General features: G+C 33.9%; 2 protein-coding genes across 6 annotated transcripts; one reads left to right on the forward strand and one right to left on the reverse strand.

The window, feature by feature from the left end:
- The first annotated feature begins 494 nt into the window (after positions 1-494).
- On the forward strand, positions 495-8,373 carry LOC104102468 (ATPase 10, plasma membrane-type). 4 transcript variants are annotated; one of them, XM_033657757.2, is made up of 22 exons: positions 495-587; positions 1,231-1,312; positions 1,456-1,575; positions 1,833-1,931; positions 2,035-2,172; positions 2,279-2,413; positions 2,528-2,707; positions 2,864-3,070; positions 3,239-3,358; positions 3,424-3,543; positions 3,652-3,774; positions 4,150-4,254; positions 4,533-4,677; positions 5,057-5,218; positions 5,403-5,641; positions 5,752-5,784; positions 5,880-5,961; positions 6,600-6,760; positions 6,834-7,007; positions 7,084-7,263; positions 7,364-7,601; positions 7,976-8,373. In XM_033657757.2, exons 2-21 carry the CDS (start codon positions 1,247-1,249, stop codon positions 7,574-7,576), a joined length of 2,802 nt encoding a protein of 933 aa, XP_033513648.1. In that variant the 5' UTR covers positions 495-587; positions 1,231-1,246; the 3' UTR covers positions 7,577-7,601; positions 7,976-8,373. The 4 variants fall into 4 exon arrangements, with proteins under 4 accessions (XP_033513648.1, XP_009608472.1, XP_033513649.1 ...); XM_009610177.4 differs by having other exon boundaries at positions 7,364-7,527; XM_033657754.2 differs by lacking the exon at positions 495-587 and adding an exon at positions 1,135-1,153 and having other exon boundaries at positions 7,364-7,527.
- Positions 8,374-8,587: 214 nt separating this feature from the next.
- On the reverse strand, positions 8,588-11,768 carry LOC104102469 (triacylglycerol lipase OBL1-like). 2 transcript variants are annotated; one of them, XM_009610180.4, is made up of 5 exons: positions 11,284-11,768; positions 10,289-10,506; positions 10,148-10,181; positions 9,358-10,052; positions 8,588-9,270 (listed from the first exon to the last, which is right to left on the reverse strand). In XM_009610180.4, exons 1-5 carry the CDS (start codon positions 11,630-11,632, stop codon positions 9,013-9,015), a joined length of 1,554 nt encoding a protein of 517 aa, XP_009608475.1. In that variant the 5' UTR covers positions 11,633-11,768; the 3' UTR covers positions 8,588-9,012. The 2 variants fall into 2 exon arrangements, with proteins under 2 accessions (XP_009608475.1, XP_009608476.1); XM_009610181.4 differs by lacking the exons at positions 10,148-10,181; positions 10,289-10,506.
- Positions 11,769-14,772: the final 3,004 nt, after the last annotated feature.

A 14,772-nucleotide genomic window follows, 5' to 3' on the forward strand; every position in this document is an offset into this window, starting at 1 on the left:
TGGTGTTCTGTCTAAGAAATCGTTCATAAGCAAAGACCAAATTGCCTTCATTTTCCTGATATTATCATCCCCATAAGTTTATAATATTTGCACCTGAGAAATGTGTAGCATAACCTTATGTCCTGAATTTTAAATTAGCAGCTCAAAATTTCAGGACACTAAGTCCTGAATTTCCAAATTCAGGATACTTAGTCCTGAAGTTTGGGTGAATTGGCTAATCTTTAAATACATTGTAAATTGTGAATATATTTTAAATAGCGGGCTTAAAAGTGGTTATTGCTGCGCTTCGCCCTATTTACCTCCGAGAGCACTTTCAAACATGGAAAGCGAAGGGGAATGACCATGACAGGTTTAAATGCTAAGGAAATTAATTATAGGCGGGAGTCAAAAAGGTTGTTAAGTTGGCTTAAAAGTGGACTATTTGGTTTGAAAGTTAAGTGGTGAAAGATGGTTAGCATTTATTTATGTACTTAATAAATAACACCAAAAGGCATATAGTAACAGCGACAATATTCCTTTCACAATAACCCCCATGATTCAGAAACTAGTCTCATAAGCCTACTGCTTTTTTCACTCTAAACTCTAAAGTAAGTGATCATATCAAGTTTTTTTTTTTTTAAATATTTATTTAAATTTTGATGGTGTAAGAGTCATCTTCATACGCATAATAAAAGATGAATGTCTTACACTTGATTTGAAATTTCTAGGTATTATTGTTCTTTTTTTCCGTGCCATTTACAGCTACAATCATATGCATGAAGTTCTCACTGGAAATAGCTTGTATTATTTTCTTCACACTTTATGGAGAAGTGATTTAGTGTGTGCGCGCGTGTGCGTGTGACTGTGTGTGTGTATCCATGTTTCTTTCCTCTTCTTATGCACAAAATTGTGCACAAATTGTAGTGTATGATTACGCACGGAGTTTAAGAAATAAATATATATTTGGCACGTACCAAAGGTACCCTTAGAACTTGGTTATGCCATGACATTTGTGTGGCGATAAGAGCATGTCATTGGGTGTAAAATGGGAAGTTCAAATTTAAGGAGTTTCTGAATATAGAAATTAAGAAAGAAAGAGTGCCACATAAATCGGAACAAATGGACTAGCTAAATATCATAATCGACCTGCATTAGATCAATCATGCTGGACATGGTAATGGAGTTTTTTCTCAATATGCTTTTATTTTTCCTCATCCTCAAAGATATTATTTACTTATTTGTAAATTTCAGTTTCCATAGAGTAAACATGGCTGAAGATCTGGAGAAACCATTGCTAGGTCCTGAAAATTTCATGAAGGAAGGGATTGATCTGGTAATTAAGACAACACTTGAGTTTAATAATAGTATCTCTTAACATTGATATATGGACACCTAAATAACTTCACAACTTCATTCCTTGCGTTTTTTCCATCTTTAGCAGTTCCATATTAATCGTATTCACATGACTTGTTGCAGGAAAACTTGCCACTTGAAGAAGTTTTCGAACAATTGATAACATCGAAGGAAGGACTTTCAGCTGAAGATGCAGAGCGACGACTCAACATTTTTGGACCTAACAAGCTTGAAGAGAAGCGAGTAAGTTTCTAAATAAGGACAATGGTACACCTTGCCAACTTTTGTGGTTTTTTTAATTAATACTATATTGCTGCACAGAAGAAAAAGATGAGAATAATGCGAATGCTAGCTATTTGTTCTAAAACATTTTGTTATCGTCGAACACTGAATAGAACTAATCATTAATAATGCTCTACTTCAGCTTTAATTTTAAAGTTGGCCTTTGAAAGTAGAATGCTTGTCTAGATCATAAAAGTGGTACTAATATAATGATGCAGGAGAACAAGTTTATTAAGTTTCTTAGTTTCATGTGGAATCCATTGTCTTGGGTGATGGAAGCAGCAGCAATCATGGCTATTGGACTAGCTAATGGCGGAGTGAGTTTACGTTTACTACAAATTGATTTGCAGTTGATCAGTTACAACTTTTCTTGCAATACTGATCTTTATCGGAGTATCTTTTTCGTTCATGAAATTTCAGGGGCAAGGTACTGATTGGCAGGACTTTGTTGGTATATTTTGTCTGTTGTTGATAAATTCAACAATTAGTTTCATAGAGGAAAATAATGCTGGAAATGCTGCAGCAGCTCTAATGGCACATTTAGCTCCTAGAACTAAGGTTTGCTCTTGTCACAGTGATCTTGTCGCGTTATACTAAATAATTAAAATGTAAAATATCCCCTTTCTGCATATATATATATATATATATATATATATATATATAGGTTCTTAGAGATGGGAGGTGGCAAGAAAAAGATGCTGCTATTTTAGTGCCAGGAGACATCATTAGCATAAAGCTCGGTGATATCATCCCTGCAGATGCTCGATTGCTCGAAGGAGATCCATTGAAAGTTGATCAGGCAATTCCTTATTCGACAAATAGTACCATGACAGCCTTTTAGTTTATTGGAATATGGAATTTGTTACTTAATTTTGTTACTTAAGTATGGTTAATTAATACGGTTTTCTTGCAGTCAGCTCTTACTGGGGAATCTCTACCCGTCACGAAAAAGACAGGAGATGAAGTGTTTTCTGGATCTACTTGTAAACATGGAGAAATAGAAGCTGTAGTAATCGCCACTGGAGTTAACTCATTCTTTGGAAAAGCTGCACATCTCGTTGACTCTACTGAAGTCAGTGGTCACTTCCAGAAGGTTAGAAAAGAAAATTCAGTGATACTTAGTTCTTTCTTAATTCTTCAATTTTGATAATTTCATGTTATGCTGAGAAGGAAGCCGAGAGTAGAGATAGAATAGAAGCTGTTCTACTCGAGTTTTTCCTGATTTAAAAGTTTGCACGCTTCACTGCAGGTCCTTGCTTCCATTGGAAATTTCTGCATATGCTCAATAGCTGTGGGAATGATACTTGAAATCATTATCATGTACGCTGTTCAGCGTCGTTCATATAGGACTGGAATTAATAACCTTCTTGTTCTCTTAATTGGTGGAATACCAATAGCTATGCCAACAGTCCTATCAGTTACACTCGCTATTGGCTCCCATCGACTCTCTCAACAGGTACACGCTTGTCAGTATTCTGAAAATGTCATGAAATTAGTCTATCTTCTCTAGACTAATAATAATGCATCACATCTCATCCGAATGATCTCAAGAGCTAACGTGTAATTTGGCCTTCGGACTGTACTCTATAATAATTTTTTTACTTTTTGTCCTTGTTAACTTCAGGGAGCTATTACAAAAAGGATGACTGCAATTGAAGAGATGGCCGGTATGGATGTACTCTGCAGTGACAAGACAGGGACGCTGACCCTGAATCGCCTCACTGTCGATAGGAATCTCATTGAGGTACACGACTTTTTCATCTGACTTCTCTTCCTGTGGATTCTTTAATCAAAACCTTTCCTAAACAGGTGTTCCAAAGAGATATGGACAAAGATATGGTTGTATTACTTGCTGCTAGAGCATCAAGATTGGAAAATCAGGACGCTATTGATGCAGCAATTATCAACATGCTTGCTGATCCAAAGGAGGTGAAGCCTAATGCCCTCTGGGGACCTCATCATTTCTTTAGCGACGGAGTTTCTTGAATAGCTTTTAGGGCATTACGACAAAAATTATAGTTACATTCGTATATGCAGGCGCGTGCAAATATCAGGCAAGTGCATTTCCTTCCATTCAATCCTGTGGATAAACGGACTGCAATCACCTACATTGATTCAGATGGCAAGTGGTATCGAGTTAGCAAAGGAGCTCCTGAACAGGTGCTGATGTCATTTAAATGATTAAGGTTTTTGTGTTTATTATGATCAGTTTGTTAACCTCCTTTCTCAAAGCAACGGTATCTCTCTGGCCTAAGTAACTGGCAACTAATATTTGATAATCACATTAAACTTACATTATTAGTAGTTTTCCGGGAAACTGTTTTGAGTTATTACTAATTGCCAAGAGAAAATTAAAGCAGAAAGAAGCTATAAAATTTGGCCATATTTTCTCTTTTCTCAGCCAATGGATGCATGTCTGTAGTGAATAATATAAGTTTCCTTTCTGCTTATGTTTCCGTCTCCTTGAGAATTTGGTATGATTATTGCCCTTATAACTACCTCTATTTCATGTTTGCCTTTTCTCCTGAAACTCAGATACTGGATTTGTGCCAAGAGAAGCAACAGATAGCTGCAAAAATGCATGCAATCATTGACAGGTTTGCCGAAAGAGGGTTACGCTCTCTAGCTGTTGCCTTTCAGGTAATGGTTTTCCTTGTCTATTTACTATTACAACTTACAAGTCACTGAATATAGTTACTACAGTTTGCCATGAAAATTGAAGTGGAGATTAGTAAGTATGTAAAAACATTTGACAAAAACAAATTATGCAAATGGAAGGTTGATCTTTGTATTTATTGTATCAAAACTAGCCAGATACATGAGCCAATGTATAGGATTTTATGATACATTCCTTATTCTCAGCAGTACAATTATCCTGTAAGAAAGATTATATCTTCTATATGCTATGAGTATTGTAGGAAATTCCAGAAAATTCGAAGGAGAGTCCTGGCGGGCCTTGGGCATTTTGTGGATTGCTTCCGTTGTTTGATCCACCAAGGCATGATAGTGCTGAGACCATCCTCAGAGCACTCAATTTAGGAGTTTGCGTTAAGATGATTACAGGTATATAACTTAATATTAATCGGCTAATGTGCACACATAATAACATGGTTAGTTCTCATATTTATCATGGTTCACCTAATTGGGGAAAGCAGAAACATGTCAAATTTCATTTTACTTTCTTTTTAGCAAACTTCCTACAATCTCTTCTGAGGAATACAAATGGCATAGGCATGGATATTTACGATGAAGTATATGATGACAGGAGAAAAAGTTATAAAACAAAGATTAGAACATATAAAAGAAAAGCGAAATAGAAGAATAACATTAGAAGAACATTCAATGTTCATGTCCATGACATATTTTTCTTTTGAAAAGTAAAAGACTATTTAGGCAGCTAGTAGAACAAGTTCTATTTTAACTTGTTTTATGCCCAGAACAGGTGACCAGTTGGCCATTGCAAAGGAAACAGGTCGACGACTTGGAATGGGAACAAATATGTACCCCTCATTTTCATTGTTTGGTCGTGACAAGGATGAAAATGAAGCTTTACCAGTTGATGAGCTCATTGAAAAAGCAGATGGCTTTGCTGGTGTATTCCCTGGTAATTTCGACTAAGTATAACAACGTTGTTCTATACCTAATTCCCCTTAATTTCAAAACAGTATTGTAGCATCATCCATTCTTCAAGTTTAGAGTAACTTCTCCTTCTGCTTCTGTTTTAGTGCTATAGCTGTTCAAAATCATTTTCTGTTCCATGTCAATTATTCTTCCCATATTATACGCAGAACATAAATATGAGATAGTAAAGATCCTGCAAGAGAACGAGCACGTAGTTGGAATGACTGGTGATGGAGTAAATGATGCCCCAGCTCTCAAGAAAGCAGATATTGGTATAGCAGTCGCTGATGCTACTGATGCTGCTAGAAGTGCTTCTGATCTTGTCTTGACTGAGCCTGGATTAAGTGTGATTGTCAGTGCTGTTTTGACTAGCAGGGCTATATTTCAAAGAATGAAAAATTATACAGTTAAGTCAAATCCACAATTTTGTGTGTTTTCGATACACCTGTCTAGATCTTATTTGCTCTCTTTGCCGTTCTAACTTCATTTAATGGGTTGCTACTCCTAATAATGCAGATTTATGCTGTCTCCATAACCATACGAATTGTGGTAAAGCATCGAGTTCCTGTTAACTGTTTTATTTTTAGCTATTTCGATAGTCTTAACTTTATGATCATATGCGATAAACCTTATGTTTTCTGCAGCTTGGTTTCATGCTTCTGGCACTAATATGGGAATATGACTTTCCTCCATTCATGGTACTGATAATTGCAATCCTAAATGATGGTAAGGTTTTATCCTATGGCTATTTATTTTAGAAGTTCATATTAAACAAGAAAGATAACTAAGGGAGCACCAAAATCAAAATCTTATACGAATTTATTCGGGGAAGGGAGCCTTGGCGTAACTGTTAAAGTTGTTGCCATGCAGTGGCGGACCCAGGATTTTGTGCAAGCGGGTTCAATCTTAGAAGGACATAACTTTAGTCGTAAAATAGTAGTTATCAAGTGGGTTCAAATAAAATATTTATACAAAATTTACGCAACTTTAATCCTAATTTATACATATACACAGTATTATTTTTTGATGAAGCGGGTTCAGTTTGCCACCACGTGCGTCCACCACTGTTGCCATGTGACCAGGAGGTCACGGGTTTGAGTCGTGGAAAAAGTCTCTTGCAGAAATGCAGAGTAAGGCTGCGTACAATAGACCCTTGTGGTCCGGCCCTTCCCCAAACCCAACGCGGGAGCTTAGTACACCGGGCTGCCCTTTTTTTTATATGAATTTATTCGGGAAGGACTTGTTGTAATCCTTATTACCACACATAGTTCCTCGCTTCTGTCTGTTTCTCCTTAGACTTACACCTATCTGAAAGCATAGCAAGGTCATGATGCAATTCATATTTTTCTCTGCTTTATTGATAGGTACTATCATGACTATTTCGAAAGATCGCGTTAAACCATCTCCAGGACCCGACAGTTGGAAGCTTAACGAGATCTTTGCAACTGGCATTGTGATTGGCACCTATCTTGCTTTAGTTACTGTGTTGTTTTACTGGCTTGCAGACAGCACTCAATTCTTTGAGGTATCATTATTCTTAGTTTTTCTAACTTCAGTTACTTCGTTCAATTACTTAGTTAACTATTTATTACATGTAGACTCACTTCCATGTAAAATCTATAAGTGGAAATACTGAAGAAATCTCAGCAGCCATATATCTGCAAGTCAGTATTATTAGCCAGGCGCTAATATTTGTCACGCGCAGTCAGAGTTGGTCATTTATAGAGAGACCAGCGCTTCTTTTGATGTTTGCATTTGTGGTTGCCCAACTGGTAAGGGCTACCAAATTTATAACTCCCAACTCCATTCATTGTTTGAGTTTAAACATGTTGTTTTTTGTTTGTACAGGTTGCTACCTTGATAGCAGTTTATGCACATATTGAATTTGCGTCAATTAGTGGCATCGGCTGGGGATGGGCAGGAGTCATATGGTTATATAGTCTTATTTTCTATATTCCCTTAGATATAATTAAATTCATTGTTCGTTTTGGTCTGACTGGAGAAGCCTGGAACCTACTTTTTGATAAGGTCAGCAGAAAATTTTTGGATTTCATTGTCATTAGATGAAAAGACTATGATTTCTTAGTTTACAGTCATTCATTTCTCTTTTCTTTTTTGGTTTGGATAGACTGCTTTTACATCTAAAAAGGACTATGGAAAGGAAGACAGAGAGGCCAAGTGGGTGCTTTCTGTAAGAACTCTACAAGGGGTAATATCACCTGAGTTTGAAACTAAAAGCAGGGGACCTTCTATGATTGCTGAACAAGCTAAGCGTCGAGCAGAAATAACCAGGTCTCCTAAATACATTGTCTTGACAGATCTTATCCGCATCCGGCGTTAACATCAAACCAATGAATGAAAGACAGGTGTCTTGCATACACACATTTTTCACTTAGCCATGGTTAAATGACATGTAGTCTCACCAGGGGCGAAGCTACACTCTAGTAAGGCCCTTCGTCAGAAAATTACACTGGGTATATAAGTAAAATATTAGGTTTTAGAGGTATATAACATAGATTGAACACCTTTTGTCGGGAATTTTTTTACTTCTTTCAAGTTTGGACACACTTAGGAAAATTACTGGCTTCGTCACTAAGTCTCACGTTAATTTTCAACGACTAAGTTAAATTTCTTGGTTCGGTAAGGTTTTACCTTCTCTCTATTTGGGACGTTGTGCTTTCAAACTGACAGTTGAATGCACTGCTTGGCTGATCTTCTATGTGTATAAAAATTTTTGCAGGCTAAGAGAGTTGTATACATTGAGAGGTCATATTGAATCAGTAGCAAGACTTAAGAATCTGGACTTTAACAAAATTCAAACGGCTTATACAGTTTGAATCTGCGAGCAACAGACCCCATCTCTTCCTATAACAAACTTATCTAATGATGCTGTCTCAGAGTAAATCTTATTTCATGCGTTCCACGAGAGACATGTCAAGAGACAATGATGTTCATGATCTTATGTACCAACCATGTCGAGGGTGTTTCTAATTGAGGTTTCTACGAGGGAAGTCAAGATAATCCTGGGACATTGTGTCTTGCTTTTAATTTGTTGTACCACTTTATATGACAGCTAAAACCAAATCAAATCTGTGATAATAAAGCTCCATAATAAGGGGCATTTAATCTGTTTACTAATTCAGTTTCTGAAATTTCATAATCTTTTGGCAGATTTTCGGAAAGAACAGTTTTCTCATTTTATTTTTAAGGCAGGTAACATCCAAAAGGGAATACTGATATATGGATGTAAACCATTTTGAACATTTTAGTTTCAGTTTTAACTGATCACAGATAAGTACTTGTTTCCTGGCTGAAGATTTGTAGAATAAAAACTCAACTGATGCAATTCATCTTCATATTCAAACATATCTAACATGTAATCATTGAAATAAGATTTATTCAATAATTTTACAGGAACAAATCCAATCTACAACCCTTTGAATGTCATCTTATTAATACATTCAGTCGAAAACTCATAACTGGTGCAACAATTCTTGCATTACAACACCTAAAATTGATGTGTAAACAACAACAACAATATGCCCAGTATATTCCCACATGTGGGGTCTAGGATGGGTAGTGATTACACAGACCGTACTCCTACCTTATTAACATATAACATTATTCAAGATAACAAAAACTCTAATGAGTTTATTTTCAAGAAATAAATGCTAAAAGAGACCTTCAAAATCAACAACATTTGATACTAGTGCTGCAGTACAAAACTCATAATAAAATCAACCTTATCGATTCATTTCCATCAAGTAATAGTAATTTCTAAAAGGATGACATTTGAATACTTCTCTCCCTTCCAAGTCTTATGGAGTTCACATAATCAACTGGACTGTGAGCAGAAATGCCTGGAACAAAAAGGCCTACAAACCGAAGCAGTACTGAATCCCAACTCTCCTTGTACTCTGATCCATATATGTAACCATTGGTGAAGCTTCTAATGAACTCCCAACCAGCATTCAGATACACTGGTAACACGAATCGCAGCCCAAAAAAGTTCCTGTTTGGTTCTTCATCTACTTTCTGAGAGATGAAAAGTAAATAAATTTACAGCAGCATTCAGAAGACAAAAAAGGAGATAAATGCAGACAATAAGGCATTGATGTTTACCTGCTCAATGTATAAGCTGTTGTAATACATGCAAATACCAAAATGCTTATACAGGAATGTTTTATCATCATAAGGTAACCTCGGAACAAGATCATTGCAATAAACAACTCTAAAGTACTTAGGCACTGGATGTTCCAAATGTGCTTCCATAAACTTCCCTAACTGCCTATTCCCGATCCTAGGTTGCCCGTACGTGTATACACCCAATAATCGTTGCATGACTTTCACTTCCTCGTGCATCACTAGCATCGTAGGAAATAGTATAGCCAACGCTCCTCCTAAGCTATGACCTGTAACGACAAATCTAGCATTCTCGTGCTCTTTTAATAAACTTTTGAGTTTGTTTCTAACAGCATAGTAAGCGGTCTTGTTTGGCGACTGCTCTGAGTCGGAGGAGGATTGGTCTGATCCACTGTTTGGATCAACATTCTCTGAATTGGTATATTTTGCATTTTTAACGAAGAGTTGTTCGTGAAACGTGGACGTATTTCCTCTGTTTCCTAAACCTAAAGCCTCTAAAAATCCCATGTGTACTTTTCCCAATTTCGGAATCTCATACCAAGAGTAGTCAAAATCAGTGATCCAATCATCAGCATCAAATGGCTCTGTACCTCTAAAGCTGATCAAAATCAAGTTTGCATCTTTTGGCTTATCGCATAATATAAATACTTGTGTGGACCTCTCTTTCTGGTAATCTGTCCCAATAAACACACAGAGGAAGAGAGCAAATATTCATACAATCACAAGTGTTAAATCTTTTGAAAATTAACAATACAACTTGAGTTCTCACCATTCCAGCAGTTGTAAAAATCAACGAAATGCATCTGTTTTGTGGGAAAGAATGTAAACATAAAGCATCATCTTGGATCAGCAAATGTAAAAATAGTACCACAAAAATGGTAAAGAAAATAATAAACAAGCTAAAGTATACCTTCCAGTGAAGATTTACAACATCCCTAACAACTTTTTCATTCTCATAGGCCAACTTTGAAGCCATCATACATAGGTCCATAAGAGGTCTGTGTCCGAAATCAGGTTGATCAATTTCCTTGGTTAAAATTTCAGTTTTGTATAAGTTTATACGCCCATCTACATGGCCAATACTACTTATGAAAGTTTCAGAACCTCTCTGTGGTATAATCAGCTTTCCTGTTTCCTTGCAACATTTGTACTTTAGAATCAGAATTAGAAAAGCTACTTTTATATCATTGAAAGCAAAATCAGCACCAAATGGAACGTGTGATATTTGTTATACAACTCATGAACAAAGATTCTTAACTCTTACTGTAAATCCTCAACTACATAGCACTATATACATGTAAAATTATATAACAAACACACAAACTAATTCATATATTCATGTAAAGTTTGTGTGTGGGGTGTATAAGTGTATCAATATATCTACATATATTAAATGAGCTTAGCTTCTATACATCAACATTAATGTAAAACATTTTTTTTACGCTATCGGGTCACTACAGATAACTATAATCATGACAAATTACTGTTGAACTAGTTACTTGGAAGAAGGCTACTTGCAGGTAGAATTGTCGAAATGTGTGACCATGTTAGAGAGTCACACACTTTTATTTACTTAATTTTGTCTTCAACACGTCTACTCACGTGCGGGCTTGATTCTTAATTTTTATGAGCCAAGCACGTGAATTTTTATTTTGATATTGGGTGGTGGTGAGACTCGAACCAGGATCTCTCTGTCTACTCTAATACCATGTTGAAATGTGTGATCACACGCTTCAACATAAATAAGCCGGTTAAATTGCACTAACCATAAAAACTCTTTATATTCTCAATATATAGTCCGCATTAAACATATACATGCATACCTAATAACCTAAAGGTGTACATGTATGTATATATAAGAGCTTCAAGAAAAAGGAAAGAAGTGAATGAATATGGAATCATTACCATGCCAGATATTGTAAAGTAAGCCAAGAAAGCTGCTGCCATTGAGAGAGAAGAGATTCAGCATAAACTCCAGAAAAAAGCCAGTCCATTCCATTGGCTTGCCAAAAACCTTCAATATCTTCCTCACTAAAATCGACACAAATATAACCCATCTATGATCTGCCACCTCATCGTCGTCGCGCAGTAACTCTTCTTCTTCTTCAACTACATGATCACCGGTACTAGAATATTCAAGAAACTTAGCACCACTTTCTTTATCTTCCCATACGCCGAAGCGTATGAGGTCCCAGATTCCTCCATTTTCGAACTTCACAATCAAGAACCGAACATTCTCTGTAATAGGGGCCATGTGGAGAATTAAACACAGTCTAGTCCAGTCAACTTCTTAATTTTTTGACTGTTCGAAGAAACTAATAACGTACTATTTCTTATGAATTTCTTATGATGATTAAACATGAATTTATGGTACTTCTGTGGAATGTGGATAAGTCAGCAGTCACATGTAGTAAAAGTATTTAATTTATCTTGCATTACAATTTACATATGGTGATTATTGAAAGTGGAGTGGGTCCCACCTTCAGACCCACAGGATTGAGATTAGGGTCCCACCTTCGGACCCTTCCCTGCCATGGGCAGTTAAAAACAAAATAAAAATTGTTCGACAATAACACACAAAATATATATCGTTTTAATAGGTGAGTACCTCTTTTCTCCTTTTAAAGTATTTTTCGTGCCTCTCCACGCTATGTCAAACGCAAAATCAAGAGAGGAAAGTGATCTTCTATAGCCAATAATTTTAGTAGAAAAAAATAACTTTTTACAAAAAAAAAAATGGAATGCTAAGCCCTTTGGTCGTCTTGAATTATTAAAAATATTTTTTGTTGAAAAGGAAAAAAATAACGTCTATCAGTTTTTAGGTAAAAGTTTCTTATTAGGAGTTCTATCTTTTGTAAATATTATTATTTTATATAACAATATTTGATTGGATGCAAAATTAAAAAAGAACGAAGGATTTTTTTATACAAATCAAAGTATTCTTACAGTATGAAATCTTAAACGGCGAAGGGCCAAATATACCCTTGTACTTTCGAAAATGATCTAAAAATATCTCTTGTTATATTATTGGGCTATATATACCCTTCACATCATACTTTGGAACAAATATACTCTTATTTTAGATGGAGTGCCACGTGTCAGAACCAGATGAAAACGACCCATTTTTTTAACCCGATCCGTTTTAAAAAACTCATCACCCGACCCGTTTTATAATTCAGTTTTTTTTAAAGCATATATTTTGTAAAAACTAAAAAAAAAAAAAAGGAATTTGTAAAATATATATTTTTAAGTCTTTTCAGTTTTTTTTAAGGTATTATTTTTGTAAAAACTAGAGAAAATATTTTTAAAAAATGCTTTAAAAACTGAAAAATATATATTCTGTAAAAACTGAAGAAAAAAAAAGGAATTTGCAAAATATATATTTTCAGTTTTTTAAAATATTTTTTTTGTAAAAACTAAAAAAAATAAAATTTGCAAAATATTTTTATTTTTTTAAAACTAATACATATGTAGTCCACTGCTTTAGGAGAGTCTTTTTTTTTTTTTTTTTTAAATATATATATTTTTTTCAGTTTTATAAAAAACAAATACTTTAAAAAAACTGAAAAGACTTAAAAATATATATTTTGCAATTTTTTTTTTCAGTTTTTACAGAATATATATTTTTTAGTTTTTAAAGCATTTTAAAAAAATATATTTTTTTTCAGTTTTTACAAAAAAAATACTTTAAAAAAACTGAAAAGACTTAAAAATATATTTTTTGCAAATTCCTTTTTTTTCAGTTTTTACAAAAAAAAAAAATTCCAATTTTTATAAAATATATGCTTTAAAAAACTGAATTTTAAAACGGGTCGGGTGATGGATTTTTTAAAACGGATCGGGTAAAAAAAAAAAAGAAATTGGTCGTTTTTATCTGGTGCTGACACATGGCACTCTATCCAAAATAAGGGTATACTTGTTCCAAAGTATGACGGGAAGGGTATATATAGCCCAATAGTATAATGAGAGGTATTTTTAGACCATTTTCGAAAGTACAAGGGTATATTTGGCCCTTCGCCGAATCTTAAATATGCAACGAGATTTCTATACTCATAAGATTAGTATGTCATTAACAGCTTGTTTCAATGTTTGTTACTAGTTGTATTGTATTGTATTTGTATTGGTACATTAAATATAATTTTTATTTTGATTGTTATTTAAATTATATTGTATCGTATCGTTAAATCCGTCCAACAAAAAGTGCCATTTTTTGAAATGACTGATTTGGTGTGGTCGCGTTGTTCCTTTATTTTTTTATCTCATCTTACCCTCCCATATTATTAAGTAATCTTATTTTATCTTTTACACAGCCTTTTTATATAATAATTCCACTTCGTACTTTACTTTTTCTTTATAATATTGTAAGTTTTATTTTTCATATTGTTGGTGCATGACATCATGAAACGACGGAAAATAATACAATCTATCTAAATATTATATATATCAAAACAATACAATACAACATAATACAATATTGTACGATACGTCATGAAACGATACATAACAACCCTCCAAACAAGCTGTGAACGTATAATAGAAAATTTATAGTTAAAAAATATTTAAATATAAAAAAGGTCATTATTTTTTTAATCATATTCTATACCAAAAAAGTGCCATACAAATTTATATATATATATATATATATATATATATATATATATATATATATATATAGTACTTGTTTCAGCCAACACTATTGTTGTCAAATATTATTACTCAAAACGTATCGTCAAAAATCTATTATCATTTATATCCTTAGTGAGAACTTACTCAATTAGTATTTATATCAAATCAATACATATATGTAATATGTCTTTGCACATAGACTCTCTCGCTTAATCACGAATAACTAATATACATTCTTATCTCATTAGTTAAATATTCGATCATAATAAATTAATATACCGGATAAAAGTAAGTTTTTACCGATAAAAAAATATAGTATGAAGAGTGGTGGCAAAATGGATATAGAAAAGAATAATTATATATCAATATTATCTGTTAAAATTAGGTTAAGTAATGAATTTATTTAAAATGGATCGAATATGAAAAAAAATCATATTATCCACTTAAAAATTGATACTTAATGGATAACCAATGCATTTTACTTTTACATTTACAAAAACTCAAATTGCGGGTTCTTCAAATTAGAAAGAGTAAAAATTCTCCCAAAAGTGACCACATTCAAAAATGCATGAATGATACAAGTATCTATATTATCCAACCTTCTAATTATTTGTACCTATAATTTGGATCCGTTTGTCAAAAACAAGAAATTTACACATTTTAATTTACAACACCAAATATTTTATATTATTCTCCCGATTCTTCTTTTGGTGGAATTTTATTTTTTCAATTTGTCCAAAAGAATGATATATTTTAATATTTAAAAAG

Source organism: Nicotiana tomentosiformis, chromosome 12 (genome assembly GCF_000390325.3).
Source record: "Nicotiana tomentosiformis chromosome 12, ASM39032v3, whole genome shotgun sequence".
Lineage (NCBI taxonomy): Eukaryota > Viridiplantae > Streptophyta > Magnoliopsida > Solanales > Solanaceae > Nicotiana > Nicotiana tomentosiformis.